At 34.3% G+C, this 22,791-nt stretch overlaps 1 protein-coding gene across 1 annotated transcript in view; it reads right to left on the bottom strand.

Moving 5' to 3' along the window:
* Positions 1-22,791, bottom strand: part of LOC129222445 (neither inactivation nor afterpotential protein C-like) — a 185,312-nt gene that overhangs the window by 39,481 nt on the left and 123,040 nt on the right. Inside the window, exons 8-10 of the mRNA XM_054856958.1 lie at positions 14,966-15,070; positions 11,737-11,820; positions 6,201-6,351 (exon numbers count right to left, since the gene is read on the bottom strand). Coding sequence (XP_054712933.1) covers positions 6,201-6,351; positions 11,737-11,820; positions 14,966-15,070 — 340 coding nt within the window. The remainder of the gene's footprint in view (positions 1-6,200; positions 6,352-11,736; positions 11,821-14,965; positions 15,071-22,791) is intronic.

Raw genomic sequence — 22,791 nt, forward strand, 5'->3', positions numbered from 1 at the left:
CTGTTTCAAAAATATGCAATGGGGTCGTTTCCAAAATTTTAAAAGCATTTTTTTCTGAAAGAGCATGTTTAAAAACATAGGATCTAACCATTTTTTAAATAATTTATACAAGTTTAATATTTTAAAAAAATTACTTAAATCGTTGCACTTTCATTGTTTACACTTCTGTCGTGTGACATCACAAATGATGAAATGCCATTCAATGTTGCCATTCAAAGAACAAAATATTCAATTCGCATCTTTACTCACGTGTATTGGCAACGATTTTAATTTGCTGCTTGATTATCATAACGTGGAAACGTAGTAGAAAGATGAGTCAAATTGCATCATTTGTGACATCATTAAGACCATGCCTTGTTTGAAAAATCGGGCATTTAAAAAAATTAATTTAAAAAAACTGTTGGGGAAATGAAGGTATTTTCTGGGTCTATGTATTTTTTTTTTGCTCATTCTATCCATTTCAATGACTGAAAGTAGTATTTTTGAATGAAGGAAACCACCCGATTAAAGCCAATCATCCACACCTAAAACTATGATTAGGCATATTGCGAAAAATAAGAAAAAAAATCTTCAAAGAGTAGCTTCAACTGTAAAATTTGATCCAAATATCTATAAGAAGGGAAACTCTTACTTTATTGCAAATATACTTATTAACCCAAACGAGGTTACTTGTTTTGTTGCATAGTAACACAGTAAAGCAGCGTCAATTACAGCAAATTACAATAATTCAATTTATTCTCTATTTTATATGATTTTTATTTGAACCAATCTCCATTTTATTGATTTTTTTTTTAATTTTTAAGGGGTTACAGTACCTCAAAAATGATGAAACGATCAAAAAAAAATTTTATTGCTTATTTCAAAACTAAAAACTATTCTGAACACAGGGAAAAAGTTTCATTGCTTTAGTTCAAATATTTAAAAAGTTATGAGTGGTTTTAGGCCATGCTCGCTATGTGTTTTTATACAAAAGAAAAACTTTAAATTGCTTTTTCTCGATGATGGTTTTTTTGTGTTTTCATGTCATTAGAATCCCTAAGGATTTTTTTTCTATTGAAGATACAGCTTTAAAGTAATACTTTTTGCAATTGGGATAACATATTTGACAAAATTGTGCATTGGATAATCATTTTATAAATTACTCAAATGTTTGAGATTGTTAAACCTTTAAAAATCATTTAAAAAAAAGTTTTAATTCTTTAAATAATTAATCACAGAAAAGTTTCTAATAAATTCATTAGCAAATGAATGCACAGATTTTTAGAGATGGTTATAGTGGTCGTTTAGCAAAAAGCTTTTTTTAAATTTGTGCAAAAAAATAAAAAAGCCTTAAGGATTTTAAAAAATTGAAATTTTCCTCAATTTTTGGATTTTTTAAAAAAAGTAGGCAATATTTTTAAATTTTTGGAAATAAATTATTGATTACGAAATAAGCATGCATGTTATGGTTTCCAAGAAATATAAAATTTACTTACATTTAAAAAAATGTTTGAAAGGTACAGTGACCCCTTAAAATAAAGTAGACCAACCTCTGGAACTCAGTAAATGAATAGCTCTTAATTAAAAACAAAGCGTTTCAAACCTTTTCTTTAAATGCACTGGCAGCAATAACTACTTTTGAAGAATTTTCAACCTGAAAATGACTGGAAAATGCTGCTTTTGTCCTACATCGTGTCTCTCTATTTTTGTTGGAAACATTTATATATACTGGCTCAGAGAACGTGTTTATTTTCCGAAATAACTTTACCTACGTGTACGGAATAATGAATTTTTGTATGAAATATACTTTTCCCATTACAATTCAGAAAGTACATACAATAATAATAAAGGGGATATCACACGAGAGAAATTACGGGACATCGCAACCGCAATAGGAACCGTGAACGCTATCTGGAACTGGTTTTTCGGGCGGGAAGTTGCCTACAGGGTTACTGCCAGTTGCTCGGACGGTTGCTCGATTTGCTCACAACGGGGGCTACCATTTTTTAGTGTACATCCATGTGCTTGCGCTTGTTCATCGCTTTTCGTCAATTCCGCATTTGGTTATCACGCTGCGTCGCGTTAATTCGACACTTATTAATGAAATTAGTAATCGAATACTTAATGCAGCTCTTGCAGCTTTAATTGTATGTGGATTTGTGAAAAGATGGCCAAAAAAAAAAAAAAAAAGGGAAATGATCAAGGCAATGATTGATTTCAGAGCTAGAGCATCAATTATTATTTCATGCAGTCACCAAAGCTCCTCCTGTTAAATTCATATTTGAGTTTTAACATTAATTTGTAGAACTTATGGTGAAAATTTCAGAAAAACAGAAAACTTTTATTACTATTAATTGAATGTTTGATTTAAAGCGATACTCTTGTTACATTTAAAGAAGACATACAGAATATATGACTTCTCTAGGCTTATTTTTTCCCATAACTACTAAATTAAATCTTAATTTTAGATAGGACTTATTAGTCACTTATTGACAGGTAAGAAGAAATTTTAATTCTAACAAATTATACCTAAATTCATAGCTAAAAACAAACATGACAAATAAAAAAAAAAAAGCCAGCAAACTCTGATCAATAGGCCTTTTATAATTATTTTTTTAAACTTCGAGTTCATACATATATTGGAGATGTGCTAACACTTTAACTTACACAAATATAACGCCACTAGATACATATTGCACACAGGAAAATCTGTGGCCGAGTTTATTAAAATAGTTCCAGACATTTAAAAATAAAGTGACGCTTTAAAAAAAATGTAATGAAACGATGATGCGCATTTATACATGCTATACAAGCATTTATAATACAAATAAGCTTAATACTGAGCAAATTAACACTGCATTGAATATTAGTACGTCTCAATCAATATTTCAAATGTTAATAAAAATAAATTTATCATTTAATAATGCCAAACATAATTTTTGACATCTCAACAAAATATCACAATGTGCGTATCATTTTTAAAAAATTCTTTGTATTATCATATTCTTTGATTTTCAGAGGGATTATTTTTCTTGACTGGAATAGAGTACATGTGTTACTACACAGTCAAAATATTACTAAATAGGTGGAGCTAAAAGTAGAGTAAATATTTCACCTTTTCTCTAAGCCTCACATTCTCCTACATTTTAAGTATTTTCAAATGGTACATACCGTATGTACCCATCAGTTTGAATGAAAAAAGAAAAGTACAGCTTCAATGCTATGATTTTTAAAAAGGAATTTTCACGTAACTTTTTCAAGGAAAAAATTTACTGTAATTGTTCAAATATCAGAATGGGGTGGCTTCCTCCAGTCAAAAGTAGTACTTTTATCACTGAAATTGATAGAATAAGCAAAAAAAAAAAAAAAAATAAATAACTTGGACCCAAAAATACTTTTATTTTCCCAACCGTTATTTTTTAATTAATTTTTTTAAATGTCCGATTTTTCAAACAAAGCGCGGTCTTGATGACGTTACAAATACACGTGAGTAAAGATGCGAATTAAATATTTGGCTCTGTGAATGTCAACACAAATGGCATTTCATCATTCGTGACGTCACACGACAGAAATGTAAACAATTAAAGCGCCACGATTTAAGTAATTTTTTAAAAATATTAAACAAAAACAAATTATTTAAAAAATAGTCAGATCCTATGTTTTTAAACATGCTCTTTCAGAAAAAAATACGTTTAAAATTTTAGAAACGACCCCATTGTAACATTTGTGCAAAACAATTTTCAAAAACCTAATGAAACGAAAAACACCAATATAAATTAAGAAATGCATAAAATTTGCACTGATGTGAACTAACATATAAGTAGCAATTTAAATTCAAAATCAGATGCAAAACCAAAGATTCAATGTCGCTCATCCGTTTTTTAAAGTGTAACCGAAAATTTTTGAAACATAAAATAAATAGAACAATAAAAAGGAATCCCCACATTTCTGTCGCCACGATTGCAAATGTATTTTACAGTGACGCTGCCTGACGTCACGAAATCCCAGCGCCCTGATTGGTTCCTTCGTAACTTGCCCAGAATTAAAGGCAATTTTTTTCTAGCGGAGGAAAAAGTTTGCCCCTATACGAGCAACTGCAAATTTCCATAGCACACGAGAATTTTGGAGCAATCGTTGGTGGAAATGAGTGGAAAAACCAGTTCCGGATAGCGTTACGGTTGCTATTGCGGTTGCGATGTCCTGTAATTTCTCTCGTGTGATATCCCCTTAATAATAATAAAAAAATTAATTTGAATTTTGTCATCTTGAATTCAAATTATGTTTTTCGCAATCACGAGTGTGTGTATATGTAAGCGTGTTTGTTTGTGTGTGGAGGGTATGTGTGTGTGTGTAGGCATGTGTGTTTGTGTCTGTGTGCAGGCATGAGTGTGTGGGTAGTTGTGTGTATGTGTGTGTGGGGGTATGTGTATGTGTGTGTAGGCATATGTGTTTGTGTCTGTGTGCAGGCATGAGTGTGTGGATAGTTGTGTGTATGTGAGTGTGTTTGTGTGTGTATGTGTTTGTGTATGTGTGTAGGTGTATATATGTATATGTGTGTAGGTGCGTGTATGTATGCGTGTAAGTGTAGGATATTGACGAAACTGGAGACGGCTTTCGCTAGAGGTGCAGCATCGTGAGGACCCGGTCGACGGTGATGCTGTGGAGGGTGACGGAGGGAAAAATGATAGGACATCAAAAACAGTCAAATGAAAGCAATAAGCAATCGTGATTGCCCAAAAAAGTTTACTTTGAAAAAAAAAATATGTTCGTGTAAAATGTCTGATATTTTACACATTATTAGAAAAAGTATAGAATTGTTGGACGATTCATGCGGTTGTATGATAGGTTTTGATTTATCAGCCTTTACTCCGAATATTATGAACATAATTAATAATCATATTGTAATTCAATTATTTTCGTCTTTGTGTCTCTTTTAAGGAATAGCACAATCTCATACGAAATACATTCAAAATGAATTTACACTAATTAATGTGTAAAATTTTTGGCACGTTTCACAAAGTATTTTTTACACTTCACTATTAAAAATGTTACTGAAATGGCGTTGTTTCCTCCAGTCAAAAGTACTACTTTTAGTCACTGAAGTTGATAGAATGAGCAAAGGAAATAACATAGACACAGAAAATACTTTCATTTTCCCTTCAGTTATTTTTTAATTAAATTTTTAAGATGTCCTTTTTTTCAAAAAAGGCGTGCTCTTTATGACGTCACAAATGACGACTTCGGTGCGTATTCCCCTGGGACGCTGAATGTTTACGCTTGCTGTCTACCGCGTTTCCAGGTTATGAAAATTCAGATGCGAATTTAATATTGCGCTCTGCGCTATAGCATCAGTGAATGGCATTTCATCATTTGTGATGTCATGTGCGGAAGCGTGAACAATAAAATTGCACCGAATTGTTAAACAATATTAAACGTCGTCAAACTATTTAAAAAAATGTCCAAATTCTATGTTTTTAAGCATGTTTTTTCAGAAAAAAATACTTTTAAAATTTCGGAAACGACCCCATTAGCCGCGTTCATAACGCACTTTTTGACCCGGTAAATCTTACTCTGGCTCCACAAAAAACCGATGGAAAAATTCCCCGTTTCCATGTAAAAAGAGGTTCTCCCATTGTATCCGAGAAAGCGGTTTTTACCCAGCATCCTTAGCGGCTAGTCGACGAACTTGTTTTGCGGATTGCATTCTGGGTAATCACACCACTTTCACTCCAAAAGCTAGCAGGAGTAGAAAGATTCCACATAAACCCTGCAAATAACCGGAATGCGGTGAAAAGCAGGTTTTTTTCCGGGATCGAAAGTGTCCATGGAAACGGCCCTATTGGGTAGTTTTTTTTGTCTTCATTATTCACTTAGTTAGCTTTTAAATTTAATTAAAAAATGGCCTTTATAAACTTTCTTTTGGAACACACTAATAACAATATAATGCAATGTTTTAAGTCCTTCGTAATGTACGATATTATTACACCTTTTCAGTCTTTTCACATGTTGTTAAAATTTCGAAAACAACCCCATTGCAAAATGTTTCTTTTTTATGAAAAATGTCTGTAACTGGTATGAAACGAAAAAAAAAAAAAAAAAACTTAATAAAATTATTGCTTTTACGCGGACGAAACTATTTTCATCTCGGCGACCAGAAACGTCTCATACAAGTCTTGCCCCTAAAATATTTCTCTTTCCTCTGGAAGTATTTCCAAACTCACCTCCCGTGATTTTTCCCTTCTTCGTATAAGTGACGCTGATGTTTTTGAGGGCCCGGCTGGCACACTGATTGTAGGCTGTGCGAGCGGAACCGAACAAATCAAGGAGAGGGCACAGGTGTTGAATTTTCTCAGCCATCCCGACGCTGCTGCTCTGCAAAAAGTAAAATCGAATATTGAACGAAATTGGTAGACTGGAAATAAAGAACATTTCCTTTTTGTTCGGAGCGTTTACGGGAGAATTTTTAGAGTTCCGGTGGGTTGGATTTTTGTGTAAATTTCCTTACTTAGTTGGGCCACGGCTGAGTAACAAACAGTTCAAGTCTTGTACTTATAAAAGACAAATCATTTGAAATAACATAAGTTTTTTAAAAAATACTAAGCACTTTTCATAATGCACTCAAAATGACAAAATAACTTTTCTGGGTCAGAAAGGACAATTTAAGTATTCCTGTAGTTTTCAAGAGTAGTTCCAGACTTGCTTTCCCGATGCGATTCTGAGATGAAAATACTCGTATAGCGACAAATTACATTAGACTAATGAAATCGATTGCCAAATGACAGCATTTAGTAGAATCACTACGTCCCTACTGCATATTTCATCCCTCATTTAACAAATCTCGGTCCTTCAGGCTCGGAACTGGGCCACCAGATGTTCCTTCTCCCCCCCCCCCCCCAACCTTGTGCATGCCGCTGCTCATGTATCAACACCCCAATGCATGGCCCACACATTTTATAGCAGGGCCGGGGCCGCTTTGTCTAGTGGTGCAGGCTAATTGTTGTTAGTAGACGTACTAATATAAGATATTTGAAGGCTCTTTTTTCATCCCGGGCCCTTTTTCAGGCCACGTCGGACCCTAATTTCTCTGGCCCCCTCCCGTTTCCTCAATGTGGGAGCCATGGACCCCAGAGCTCTAAAAACTAGAGAGAAAGTTAAAAAAGAGAGGAAAGCATTCGCACCTGTGGAGTTCGGCTATTTACTTTGACCCCTGGGGGCTAAGGATGGGAGAAAAATTAACCTGCTTCCAAACACTTTTTCCCCATAGAGAGTGAACAAATTTCATTTTTTCCTCTATTATTACGCTTTAAAAAATGTAAGATGTGAATTAAATGTATTAAGTTCAATAAAAAATTGCTTAAAGTGGCCCACTCGGCAGTTGCCCCAGTCGGGAATCCCCGACTAGCCGACCTGGCCAGTCCGCCCCTGTATATATATATATATATATATATATATATATATATATATATATATATATATATATATATATATATATATATATATATATATATATATATATATAATTTCCAATATTTACAATAATTTCCAAAGAAGACTTTTCTGATTTCTATTACTTTAAACAATATATCCCAGCAAGAGACAAAAATCCTCTTCATTCTACTTTGATTCGAATCTATGTAGCATGCTGTCGACATTAAAGCAATTTTCGAATTGCAAATCGCTCTTGAAAACAGTAAAGTTATTCGCCCATGAAATATTGAGGAGATGTATTTGCTCCTTAGCCAAGTCTTTTATTGTTGCAAATAAATGTCTTCTATTTAAAGCCTTTTATTCAATGACCTACTTTTGGCTGTAGCTTATCATTCACAAGAAGAGATCAATTTATAGATTTTGACTTAAACTGTTCTTCGGAACTGATTTACATTTTTTTACTTGAAGATTTTTTTTCCTCGTACTAAAATACGAACTTTCAAACATTTTTCTAGACAACTCATGTTTTTGGAAAAGAATCCCCCCCCCGAAAATACATCCATTTTTACTTCCTTTTACAAAAAAGGAAGTATTGTATTCGCGAAAAAATTTTCACTCAAAAATCGGTCTTAATTTCCATTTTGCTCACTCCCGAATGAATGTTGAGTTTTTTTTTTTTCGACCCGACTACACGTGGATATATGCCTAGAAACCTACAGACACCCGAAATATCCATTTTGACGACCCCCGAGTTAATTACAACCAATTTTCTCGTGAAGTCCGTATGTACGTATGTATGTGCGTATGTATCTCGCATAACTCAAAAACGGTATGTCCTAGAAAGTTGAAATTTGTACGTAGACTCCTAGTGGTGCCTAGTTGTTCACCTTTCCTTTTGGTTGCATTCGGTTGTTCCTAGGGGGTCTTTTGCTCCTTTTTGGGGAAAAATCATTGTTAATTTCGATGTAAACTCAAGCGGTGTTATAATTTGTTGGACACTTGGCGATATATCGCCAGTCTTTTGGTCGCCAAGCTTTGTAGCCAACTTGGCGACAAATTTTGCTATCTTTATTATAATTTTTTTTTTAAATCTGGTTTCAATTTGGCCACTGTTGGTGATATTTAGAGAGTAAACTATTGAATCACATTAAAATTGCCAATAATGGAGAAATGACATTAAATTGGAGTAAAAGGAAGTCATGTCATGCACACATCAGCTCGTTTAACTTTACTTTGTACACTTTCAGAAACATGGAAATTTGGAGGAGAAGGTAAAAGTACTTTTAATGTGTATTACTAAATAATATACCTCAGAAACAAAGTAGACAAAAACGATTTTTTTGTGATTACGCCATGTTGATTTTTATCTACACTCAAACTTGTTTTTGTGTGGTCATTTTGGGCGGTTTTTTTTTTTGTGCGGTATCTGAAAATTTTACACAAATTGGGACTCATTTGACTAACTTATCCTTAGAACGAGTGCTTAAAAGTGTAATTTAGAGCGAATTTTTTTATGCGATGTTTTTAATTCGGTCTCTATTTACCGCACAAAAACAGGTTTGAATGTATGCTTAGATATTTTTAGTTTAAGTTTAAAGTAATGATAGCAAACAATTACGAAAAGAAAGGTTTTCTATTTGGTGAAAAAGTTAAATGTGCTGTAAAATTTCCCTCGAAGTTAAACCGTTTGGTTATTGAAGCGATATACAGCAAGAAAAAAAAAAAAACCAAGCTAGTCATGCATGCTTTTTACTTCCTTTTACAAAAAAGGAAGTATTGTATTCGCGAAAAATTTTTCACTCAAAAGTCAGCCTTAATTTCCGTTTTTCTCACTCCCGAATGAATGTTGAGTTTTTTTTTCGCCCCGACTACCTGTAGATATACACTGGTATGCAAAAATTAAGGACGAAGTCGAAAAATTAGCATATCAGCTGAACGAAGAGGCAGAGCGGACAGAAAGACCAATCAGGAGATTAAGTAAGGTGATGTACGGTAGCACATGCGCAGATATGCAGGCAGACGTTATGGGGGAGTATCTGAGTAGTATAAAGCATGTTGTCGGTGTAAGATCAGTATTTCTGGCAAAGAGATTGCACGCCGTATAGCAGTTAAAATCACACCGAGCTGCTGCCTCAGCGAGAAATGGCGAATAATCAATCTGTTAGACGACATCTGGATGCTTTTACCCGAGGTCGAATCATTGGGAAGTTGGAGGAAGGCCGCAGTGTGACAAGCGTGGCTGCAGAGTTCGGAATTGCTCACAGCATCATTTTACGACTTTGGAGACAATTTCAAACTAAAGGAACAGCTATACGGGGGTTCAGTAGTGGTCGTTCACGAGGAACCACACCCGCAGATGACCGGTATATTGTCTTACAGGCCAGAAGAAACAGGCGGCAGACAGCGTTAGAAATCGCTAGACACACGACACAGGCGACTGGACGACCGATATCGCGTTTTACCGTGGCCAGAAGACTGTACGGTGGTGGTCTGTTTGCACGACGCCCTATACGGTGTGTAGCTATAACGCCTGCCCATCGGAGAAGGCGTTCTCTGTGGTGCCTGGAACACCGGAATTGGAGAGACAATGAATGGGGACGAGTACTCTTTACAGATGAGAGCAGATTCAGTCTGAGTAGCGATTCTCATCTGGAGAGAGCGGGGAAGCCGCAATCATCCCTCGAATATCATTGAAAGGAACAGGTATGGAGGTCGCGGTGTTCTCGTTTGGGGAGGCATCATGCTTGGTAGTCGTACAGACCTTCACATCTTCGACGCAGGTTCAGTCAACGGGACCCGTTATTGTAAAGAGATTCTTCTTCCATATGTGCGTCTTTTTAGAGGCGCTATGGGTCCGCAGTTCCTTTTCATGAACGACAAAGCACCATGTCATCGCACAGTAGCTGCCGAACAGCTCTTATAGAGTGAGAATATAGAACGTATGGATTGGCCGGCACGATCTCCGGATCTCAATCCCATCGAGCATGTATGGGATTTTCTAGGCAGACGCTTGGCAGCTCGTACCTTACCACCAGTAACGATTCGAGAGCTTCGATTGGCGCTGCAAGACGAATGGGCAGCAATGCCTCAACAACTCATTGACACCCTCATTCTCAGCATGGGCAGACGCTGTGAAACCTGCCTAACAGTCGGGGGAGATCATATCCCCTACTAAAGACCGGATGTTTCTTGCTGGACACCCATCACAGAGATGTTTCGGCCTTCAGTCGCATTGCGCTCCATGCTACTTTTTCAATAAAGCTTCTTTTTATCCCTCTGATTTCTCTTTTAGTAAGTGTTGCTTACATTACACATGTCCTTACGTATTGGGGATCTTACGGTATTAAATGTGTTGATTTGGAAAGCTTTTATACAAAGTTATATTGAAAAAACCGTCTCGTCCTTAATTTATGCACACCAGTGTATACCTAGGAACCTACAGACACCCGAAATATCCATTTTGACGACCCCCGAGTTAATTACAACGAATTTTCTCGTGACATCCGTATGTACGTATGTATGTGCGCATGTGTGTATGTATGTCGCATAACTCAAAAACGGTATGTCCTAGAAAGTCGAAATTTGGTACGTAGACTCCTAGAGGGCTCTAATTGTGCACCTTCGTTTTTGGTTGCATTCGGATGTTCCTAAGGGGGTCTTTTGCCCCTTTTTGGGGGGAAATCGCTGTTAATTTCGATGTAAATTCAAGTTGTGTTATACTTTGTCGGACACTTGGCGATATATCGCCAGTCGTTTGATCGCCAAGTTTTGCCGCCAACTTGGCGACAAATTTGGAGGATTTTTTTTAAAATTTAGTTTTAGTTTGGCCACTGTTGGTGATATTTAGAGAGTAAACAATTGAGTCACATTAAAATTGCCAATAATGGGGAAATGACATTAAACTGAAGTAAAAGGAAATCATGTGACGCACACATCAGCTCGTTTTTTTTAAATCTTTAGTGACTTAGGAAGTTTCAAAAATTTTATTAAAAAAAATTTCTTCCACAAAGCTATGTCTACTTGTATGATAAATTGCTACAGGTACGAAATATTTATGTGCTTCAATACTAACTACGACGGTGACAATTTTCTTTTCTTCAAATTTATTCTATAAGAGAGTTTTTGCTTATTTCAATGTTAAAAAAAAAAGACCAGAAATTCATTTTTCTTAATTTTTTTACATTTGACATTTAATTCTTTTTCTACATACTTCATACCCGTTTTCTAAAACTGATACTATATATTTATATGTGGATATATATTGCAAATTTCTGGAAAGTAGAAAAACTTGAAATAAAATATTTCAAATGTGACAGCAGAAGTACTTACAGGACTTAAGAAAGCTAGTTGATTGATAATTTGAGCTGCGGAAAAAGATTTCCCGCTGTTGCATTTTCCGAATATGATGATAACCTAAAAATTGGAATCAAAAGAAATAATGAATTTTCACATACTATTTATCGCTTGCCAACAAGAATATGACAGATGTTGCAGATTTTGCATACAATTTGAAATGTTACAACTAGAAACATTTTGTAAGAAAATATTCATGGCGAACGGGGGAGAAAACAGTTGTTTTCTTATTGAAAAATCTGAAATGATTTTTTATTTTATATGATTTAAAAAAATTGTTTATTAAAACTGAAATTTCTGTAAAAGTAAGTTAATGACTGCTAATGCTTTAATAACATAGGAAAGCAACAATGATTTTTTTTATTGAGATACATACTATGAAGTGCAATATTTACTTTAATGTTTATCTGTGTATTATGACCTTTGGTTTTCTTCCAAAAGCTAAAAAATTAATAGTACGGCTATATTTAAGTCAAAGGAAGATATTATCATGTTGCTGCTTATATTTATGGAACGTCAGACACAAGTAACTGGTATCATAATTGACAAAACTGGTCAGTATAATACTGTTACAAATCCTGTAAATAGTAATTATTGTAGGAACGTAACCTGTAAATAGTTTCCCGTAATGAATATACAACCCCTTTTTCATATGGCTAAAGTATACGACCCCTATTTCCTTTTTGTTCATTGATAAAATTTGATAACGGTCTACTACTTTACAGAAGCGTGTGGAATATTTGAGAAATTTCTTTTCGGTGTATTTAAGCCGTTAGCGATGGATAAACAGAGGAGTTTCGATTGAGGATTTCGAACTGAGAGTGTGTATTTGCTCTGTTTATAGCGAGGCATTTCGCTGTGTTGTTTTCGTATTTGGAAGTAAATACGTGTGTAAACGTTGAGTTTACGGTGTTGTGTGATAATTGCTTAATTGCTGATGAATAATTTAGCAGTTGTTGAAGATCTTTCCTGTACATAGTGTAAATAAATTTCCTGTGTTTTTATCAAGAACTGTGTTTCATTTCAAGAAAGTGGAAGTCGCACCGAATCCGTTACAATACATAATTTAATGTTATAATGATTAAATTAACATCATGCTCTGTTTTATAGAACTATTGTTTTTGTATTATATTGGGCAGTATAATTGACAGGCTAGTCAATTGTAATACCAGTTAAGCCTTGATTTCCTAGGAGCCAACTCGCCGATCGTCGGCGTCGCTCCTTGCGAGGAGAAAACTTGATTCTTCTGCGCATGCGCGCCCAAGCTAAATCTACGTCGTGAATGGTCACGCCGAAATCCACTTGACTTTGTTTCAGTGTCACGGCGAGGAGCGACGTCGAAGATCGGCGATTCGCTCCTAGGAAACCAGGGCTTTACTTGTGTCTAACGTTCTCTAAATGTCAGTAACTGCGTGATTAAATCTAACCGCACTTAAATCTAACCGCACTATTGATGTCCTAGTTTTCGGAATAACATCACAAGTCTATACACAGAGAAATAATTAAGTAAACATAGTGTGTTAAAATTAGAAATATTTACGATTACATTTCAAAGCTCCGCACACATTTGGACACGCTTGAAACATTTAAATTTAGAAGAAGTGTTTCAGTCGCATGAATGTGCATTAAAATGTGCACATTCTCCCATCACCAAGAAAGTTTACTGAAATGATAAAAAAACTCTTTGTGCGGAAACATAAAAAAGCAATTTCCACTGTACATAAATTAAAAAATGAGTGAACAATACTTCAAATTGCTATTTCAAGGTTGCTGTGGAAAACCTTCATCAGTCTTGAGTGAACGTGACATCACGATGACGGACGTCCCGTTCATTCACGACACCGCACCTACGTGTTGAGCCAGTACCACCGGGAAACTGTTTCTCTGTGATGTTGGTTAAGCGTTCTTGCTTTGATGATGGGGTTACAATGCAGCCTTGAAATAACTATTTGCTGCAGGTATGCATTAGCAATACACAGGAATCCAAAAGTACGAGTAACTTTCCATACAAACGAAACTTTAGTGGCTTTTCCGCTGAACTTATCGAATCAAAATTTAGTTATGATTACTTGAAGATATGCGCTTGAGATAGTGATGATTTTAAACAACTCAGTGACCACGGCTGCCGTGCACAAGTTTCGAAATTTTCAAATCGAAACATTACTTTTTTCATTGCGCAAATTGATCAGCGTATTGAAAAAGGCATTCAAACGACAGGTGTATGACGAAAAGTGCCGACTACAAGTATTTGCAAAGGTGGCAATTTCTCAGTCTTGAAGTCAACGAAAAAGAGTAGGATTTTTGACACAATTTTTATAACTAACAGGGTTAGACAGTACTAGAAGCACCAATCACAAAATACTACGTGCAAAGTATTGCTTGTGGGAAAAAACGTTTAAAATGCAGTACGGGAAGAGTGTTTCTTCAGTCCGCTGCTCAAATTTACCATCGAGCAATTTTCAGCTTGCAGATATCATTCCTTTGCCATTTGTCGTTTTTAAGTTCACTGATGAATTTATGCAAGGAAAAAGTTGGTGTTGCCTTTCGAAATTCGTTCACTGTAACCATAATAGTGAGTACTGCGTTGTTCAAAATCTTCACAATGGCTGCGTTCGGAAACGATCCACCGGTTACACCGCGTGGTTAGACCGGTGTGGTTCTGACGTATTTGGAATTTCTCTAGGAAGCCGGGTAGAACAGCTGTGTTTCCGAATGCTCGTGGTTACACCGCGGTAGTTCTAGTTCAGCAGCAAACGACGATCCAATCAAAGCGTAACTTTCGTGATGGGGAAAGTTACGTGCGTAACGATCAAAACATGAAACACGACCGGATTGGCCAACACAGACTTTGTGACGTATGTGACCTCGCTAACCGCTTCCAGACTACGGTACGACACGTTGCTACCAAGTCGACCGCCAAAAAACGACCGCAGCGTTTCCGAACGCGGTTAAGTGACGTCACCGGTTCGACTACAAGTGTTTCCGAACGCTTGCGGTGGCACCGAGGCGACCGATCCTTGTTTCCGAATGCACCCTATCTCGAGCGCATACCTATAAATTTCACCTGAAATTTTGGTACTATTGGCACGGATAGGGTGTTACGACTTCGTATATGGGAGGAGTTACATTTGGACCATCCTTATATTTGTAATTTACAAACATTGATTATCATTAATATTTTCGTCTTTTTCCTATTATCACTTACTTGTGATCTCTTGTGGTGAAGCATTTGCTGGTACGACCGATCTGCTACTGCAAACACATGAGGAGCATTGTCAGATCTGGCTTTCTCCCAATACTGAGTTTTAATCTAATGGAAAAGATCAGGTTAGTCATTCATAATACAAATCAATCATTTTTTTTGTCATTTAAAGATACCTTAGGAAAATGTAATTCACTTCTAAGCGCAAATTCTAAATTCTATAGCGCAAATTCTATATCAAAAATCGCAAATTCTAAATCCGAAAATCGCTTTTAAGTTCTATAAACCCTTAAATGCATCGTGCTACCATTTGGCTACATACCCAATTTAGTCGTCTAATATACTGTAAAAACCAGAGGAAACTCTGTAGTTACCAATAACCAAGAAAATACTTACTGAAGATGCTGTTAAACCAAATTTAAACTTTTGAATACAGCAATATGATGGAAAACAAAAATAGATTTCTTTTTTCGGCATTCGCAAATGCAGGACTTTTTTTTTTTTTATAGTTTAGGACGAATTTTTAATTGAGCGTGCTTGCAAATGCCAACTTCCTTTATGAAGAATCAAAGTGTACTGCTACATAAATAGTAAGGAGTTTTTGTAATTTTCTTCTACATTTTAGGACATTTGATGGTGAATTATTTGTTGTGTTTTCAGTAAAAGCCCGATGTTGCCAAGCGGTTGTTTAATTATAAACCATACCTATATTAAACTATGTTTTTTAAAAATATTTTTCTCCTGATTTGAGCCGAAGTTTGAAGCAAAAAAACATATTTTAAAGTGTTTTTAAAAAATCATGCATTTAGGTGACTTGATTGCCAAAGTTTGAGTAAATTACCATTTGTTTTTACATCTAATGCTACATATTTGAAAATAGATAATATGCGTTTTATAGTTTGTACCAATAAAATAGGATTAACCAGTAAATAGTGCAAATACTTGCGTAATGACTTAGTATTTTACAATCATTTACAGAAAATTGTTCTTTTTTTGGAAAAGATGAGTAATTTAAATACAGAGCAATTAGTAAGCAACATTAATTTGCATACACAATACACATGTAGTATACATAGGTTTTTCCCCCTTTTAAAAAAAAATATACACGTGATTTGATGACGTGCTTCTTACATTTGTATTATTTATCGTAAAGAAATGCACTACTTTTGTCAGACATGCAAAATCGAAAAAATAAAAAGAATTTATACATTTCCAACTAAGATTTTCCCTTATTTTCTGCATCCTTTTGTGAAAAGTTTGGTTCAAAACACCAGATCTTTAAACTTCGGAAAGTTTTCATCAAAAGTGTGAAATAATGGATTCTTTTCTTATTTGCATTCTTCTATGTTACTCCGCAAAACTTTGTAATTGTAGGTTGTTACCGCAGAAAAACGTGACTGGAAACTTAAACGCGGGGAAAGTTAGTAACTTTCCGGTGTTTCTTAACAGAAAGATAATTAAGTAGAAAACATAAGTTTACACTTACTTCAATTATATCGCGGTTGTGGCTTTGCAATTTAATAAAATGGGTTTGGTTGTTTTGTTAGTAAAGAGTTATTGCCTGGGAAGAGAACTAGATTTAGGATTCTAATTCATCGTGATACAGTTTTTTAGTATTATTTTTAAGCAGTAACTCTATTTTTGTATAAAATATTTGATTTTCTGATTATAAAATCATCTGACTAAAAAAAATCATTTCGCAATTTTCATTTTAATAATTTCTTGGGACATTTTTACAGTCAAACACATGTTTTCTTTAGTTTTAAACTTTCTTAATTCTCTATTACTAAACAGAAACTAATTCTAAAATAGTGGGAGTACACGAAGTTCCACTTATATTGTGTATTGTACGAATTGGCTTTTCTTTTTTTTATCTTCCTTATCGTTACTAATAATCAAGTTGAAAGTCTCTCTGTCTGGATATCTGGATCTCTGTGACGCGCAAAGCGCCTAGACCGTTCGGCCGATTTTCATGAAATTTGGCACAAGGTTAGTTTGTAGCATGAGGGTGTGCACCTCGAAGCGATTTTTCGAAAATTCGATTTTGTTCCTTTTCTATTTCAATTTTAAGAACATTTTCCAGAGCAAGATTATCATAAAATTGACGAGTAAATTACGAAATTATCATGACGTGGAATGGGAGAGCGAATGAACATAGCCAATTGGCGAGAAATTCGTCATCCATTATTTGTAAATATACAGGCGAACCGAATGACCTTTTAATTTTTAATTACGGGCAAAGCCGTGCGGGTACCACTAGTTACTAATAATAAAGCAGAATATTTGGATCTCTGTCTGTGATGTGCATATCGCTTAGACTGTTCAACCGATTTTCATCAAATTCGACATAAAATTAGTTTGTAGCATGAGGGTGTGCACCTCGAAGTGATTTCTCGAAAATTCGATTTTGTTCTTTTTCTATTCCAATTTTAAGAACATTTTACCTTGCAAATTATCATAACGTAGACGAGCAAATTACCATAACATGGGAGAGCAAATTGACATAGAAAATTGGCGAGAAATTCATCATCCATTATTTGTAAATATACAAGCGACCCAAATGACCTGTTAATTTTCTACTACGGGCAAAGCCGTGCAGATACCGCTAGTATTTAACAAAATCAAAACAGGATTAAATTTTAATCAAGATCAGGAGAAAACACGTTTGGTATGAAGAAAGTTAAATGATAAATTTGTGTGACATGTTATCTTCGTCACCGCATTTAGAGAGTATACCTCTTCCGAAAAATGCAAGGATATTCTATATTAAAAGAGAATTGCCTAAAAGACCCATATAAACCTGAAGAGTATTCGGGAACTAACTGCAGAGCTTGGCAAGTTTTCGTTTAATTTAAGCATAATTTTTACTTCATAAACAGATCACACCTCTCACCAGCGAGGGGGGGGGGGGGAAGGGGGGGGACATCTTTTACATCCCGAGATGGTCAGTTTCAGACCTTCCTATTTACATTTATAGCCTTTCATTTGAGGCCATAACTTTAGTAAAAAATGTTCGCATAATAAATTAATTTCGAATATATATTTTAATTTTAGTTAAGTATTTTCCGGTTTTTTTTTGAGTATATAACGAGTTATAGATTGTTGTATGTGGGTCATTCTTCAAAAAATGTAACTTTTCTGTCACACGCCTTTAACAGTAAAAAACTTTAAGAAACAATCCATTTAACAATGATTTTTATTTTCATCAAAAATATATCTATTTAAACCTGCCAACAATTTTTTAATAATAACTTTTATTTTAGTGTATTTTTGGTTCACAACATGTGAATTCTCACCTCCGTGGCATGTCACACACCTTGTGTGACTGTTTATGTTGCTTAATAACTTGTTTAACTAAACGTATATACTTATTTATTTATTATTCCTTTCACAAGTGTCTCAAATACTAATTTTTTAAGTATATTTAATTTTTTAATTTTGTGTTTTAGTTTGTTTTAGAAGGACAAGGAGTCATGTCACACAATAAATTCTCACCTCCATTACCTAAACACAAAATGCCATTCCTCATTAATGCGTGGCAGTAATGACATCAAATCTCATTTTCCACGACACAAGGGAGCTCCCTTGTTTATTTTCAGCCATAGTTGAAGTTGTGAGATTTTTGTCGAAGAACAAGAAGATAGCTTTTGCTTTAAAAACTTAGTGTGGTTATTCTGACTTTTCACCTCCGTGAACTTGAATTTCAGAGATTTAAATTAATGTAAAAAAAGAAGTGAACATGTTTTCATATGCTTAACATGTGCAGATTGTAGCAATGAAGAAAAAAAATCCATGAAACATGTATCTATTAGGCCTATATTAATGGAAAGGTCCTCACCTCCGTGACAAACCTTATTAATGTTATTATTTTTGAGGTGAAAATAACTAATGGAGGGGAGATACATCAATCATAGGCGTTCTACCAAAATTATAAATTAGCAGTATACCCTCAAATTTTTCTAAATACTATTTTTTAACATACATTTGAAATTACTAGTCAAGCCGAACTTTAATTAAAAGAGCTTAATATTATATTCCCACTAATCATTAAAATAGCTGATTGTTTACACAATTAACAAAAATACTTCTTTGATATTGAATTGACTTCGATTTTTAAATATTAAAAGATGTTTTCTTTTTTTTATTTCCGTGAACAAGACATTTTTTAATTCTTTTTTAATTATGAGTAAAATAATTGGAACTTATCTGGGACATTGTTAATGGTTACTTCTAGTAGGTAACACTGGAAGAATGAAAAAAAAAAAAGAAAAAAGAAAACAAAACAAAAGGTTTCGAAATTGAAAAATACTTGCATTCAAAAGTTGAAATCAATTTCTGAAGAATGACCCATACATTATTTTATACTCTTATTATTTTTTATTTATCGTCTGAGTTTCTTTAATAGTCAAAATCGTATTTTTAATCACTTCTACTTCGTTGTATACTTGTACATAGATATTGTGTGTTCATGTTTTAAATATATAGAATGTGTTTGTTAGGACTGTGTCACATTAATCTCAAGAATTGGGACTACACAAAGCTACGAAAATCAGGCGTTATAAACATAAGTTTTGACAAATATTGCACTTAGGTAAGTAATTTAACCAATTGTTTAAGCATGCACTAACATTGTGCATATAAATTTCATTGGAATGGGGTCGTTTCCAATGTTTTAAAAGTATTTTTTTCTGAAAGAACATGCTTAAAAACATAGGATCTAACCATTTTTTATATAATTTTTTTAAGTTTAATATTTTAAAAAAATTACTTAAATCGGTGATCTTTCATTGTTTACATTTCTTGTCGATGACATCACAAATGATGAAATGCCATTCTGCGTTGCCATTCAAAGAGTAAAATATTTAATTCGCATCTTTACTAACGTGTACTGGCAACGATATGGTTAATAGCAAACGTAGAGCGCAATTTTAATTCGCTTCTTGATTATCATAACGTGGAAACGCGGTACAAAGATGCGCCAAAAAGCATGATTTGTGACGTCATCTAGACCACGCCTTATTTGAAAAATCGGATATTTAAAAAATTTAATTAAAAATTAAAAAATAACTGTTGGGAAAATGAAAGAATTTTCTGGGCCCATGTTTTTTTTTTGCTTTTTCTATCAATTTCAGTGACTAAAAGTACTACTTTTGACTGAAGTAAACAACCCCATTGAACTTCCTATTGCGTACAATTAATTTCATATCTTCAATATTCGTGAATGTACTATCATGAATAAACAGATAATCAATTATAAAAATTGCAAACCTCAAAATGGATACAAAATTCAACAAGATGTCAGAAAACCCAAAGAGTCTCAAATATCCAGTTTTCATCATTGAATAAGTTCACCTAAATATAGAATCTAGCTTGGCAAACTGATGTTTCTTGATTTTATCGAGTTACGCCAAATATCAAATAACCCCGGAGCTAAATAAGAGCGTTCAGCCCCATGTTTTCCTGCCACAGCAAACCCCCACGAGGCAAAAAGGATATCGATATCAAATAATTCTAAAACAGTTATGAAAACTGAAATCATCTTTCAAATATAAAACTGGCGTTCTATCAAAACTGCGGATGAAATATGACGGTTCGAGTATTTGTATGTTTACATTTGTTGCTTTGATCTTCAGTTCTTATTTACGTTCCTTAGTGGTGTGTGGCATTTCTTGTGTGCTTATAAGCAACATTTTTGACACTTTTACTTATATCTTGCTTTCTCAAGGAAGACTTGTCCGTTATAAATGTTTACGAGGAAAGCTACTTATTTCGTGTTGATGATAATTTAGGTCACTTATTTTTCTCTCCTATTAATTGCATTTCATTGCATAGGTAAATAATTAAGGTCTTTTCTACTGTTATTAAGTTACTTTTGCTAATTATACTTATTGTTAATTTTACTAATACCTTACTTTCTCAAGGAAAACATGTCCATTACAAATGTTTACGAGGAAAGCTACTTATTTCGTGTTTATGATAATTTAGGTCACTTATTTTTTTCTCCTATTAATTGCATTTCATTGCATAGGTAAATAATTAAGGTCTTTTCTACTGTTATTAAGTAACTTTTGCTAATTATACTTATTTTTAATTATACTAATACCTTGCATTCTCAAGGAAAACATGTCTATTACAAATGTTTACGAGGAAAGCTACTTCTTTCTTGTTTATGTTAATTTAGGTCACTTATTTTTTTCTTCTATTAATTGCATTTCATTGCATAGGTAAATAATTAAGGTCTTTTCTACTGTTATTAAGTTACTTTTGCTAATTATACTTATTGTTAATTTTACTAATACCTTACTTTCTCAAGAAAAACCTTGTCTATTACAAATGTTTACGAGGAAAGCTACTTCTTTCTTGTTTATTACTTTCTTCTATATCTAATATATAGAAGAAAGTATTGGATTCGTGCAAATTTTCGAATTTCGAATTTTGACGGATTTGAACGTTTTGAGGTGTGCTGAGTCCATTTCGACTATTTTTGGAAAATGTCTGTCTGTCTGTGTGTGTGTGTGTGTGTGTGTATGTGTGTGTGTGTGTGTGTGTGTGTATGTGTGTCACGTCTGTGTGCGACCAGTTTTTTGTGGCCGCTCTACAGCAAAAACTACCGCATGAAATCGAACGAAATTTGGTACACATATGTGTCCCTATGTGAACTTGTGCCCATTGGTTTTTGGCGCGAATTCCTCCAAGGGGGGTGGAGCAATGGGACGTTTTTTGAGTTACGCGTGCTTACTATTCCTCAGGAAGTAACTGGCGGAATCAAACAAAATTTGTTCCATATGATGCCCCTAACAAGAGCAGGTGCTGATTCAATTTTGGTGTCAATAGCTCAAACGGGGGTTGAGTTATAGAACGTTTTTTGTCGTCAATTGTGACTGCTGTATCTCAAGAAATAACGAACGGAATCAAACAAAATTTTTTTGACAAGTAGCCCTTAGTGGGTATAAGAGCTGATTTTATTTTGGTGTCAACAGCTAAAAAGGGGGTAGCGCAATCGCCCGTTCTTTTTTTTCCATTGTGAGTGCCCTATCTCAAGAAGTAATGCTTCGTTCTGGTTGAAATTTGGAATATATGTGAATCCTTACGTAAACAGGCTTTGGTTCAATTTAGACTCCAATCGCTCCAAGAGGCGTTGATTTTTTTTTTTTTTTTTTGCGAATAAAAATAGTTTTATTAATGCAACAATGAGAAAGATAAATCGTAATAGATTGTCGTCTGCGTATTTCTCGTGATTTTAATTGTATGGAAATGACCGAAAATATTATCTCAACTAGCCTGCGTGCCCGGCGTTGCACGGGCTACTTAAAAAATGAAAGAGCTGTTCAATTGATGTTTTTGTATTATTCTGACATCAGTTTCTAAAGTGCTAAGGAGTAAATAATTACGCGTAATGCAAGGTTTGCAAAACACCAGTAGAGCATATTTTTGGCAAAAACCTCTTTAACGTTAATCATATTTATCAATAATACAAGTTATGAGTATTTTCAATTAGCACAAAAGATGAAAATATATGCATTCTCAACTATAATATGTGCTCACTTTAAACTGAATTAAATCTGATAGAATATATCTGAAATATTTATGTACAATTACAATCAGCTTGTTACATAAAATGACACACACTTTTTTGTTGATTACGGAAACTAAAGCACCAAGACTTATTAAATACCAATAAGCATTAATTTAATATCAAGCCATCAGCTTCCAATTAAGCTTTAGTTAAAATCCTTAAAAACAATCTTTTTTGTTCAACTCTGTTTCACGTAAAGAAATCCAAACAATCTTAATTTAACGTGTTCTTTTAACGATACAAACTGTATTGA

This window comes from Uloborus diversus, chromosome 5 (assembly GCF_026930045.1).
Source record: "Uloborus diversus isolate 005 chromosome 5, Udiv.v.3.1, whole genome shotgun sequence".
NCBI classification, from domain to species: Eukaryota; Metazoa; Arthropoda; class Arachnida; order Araneae; family Uloboridae; genus Uloborus; species Uloborus diversus.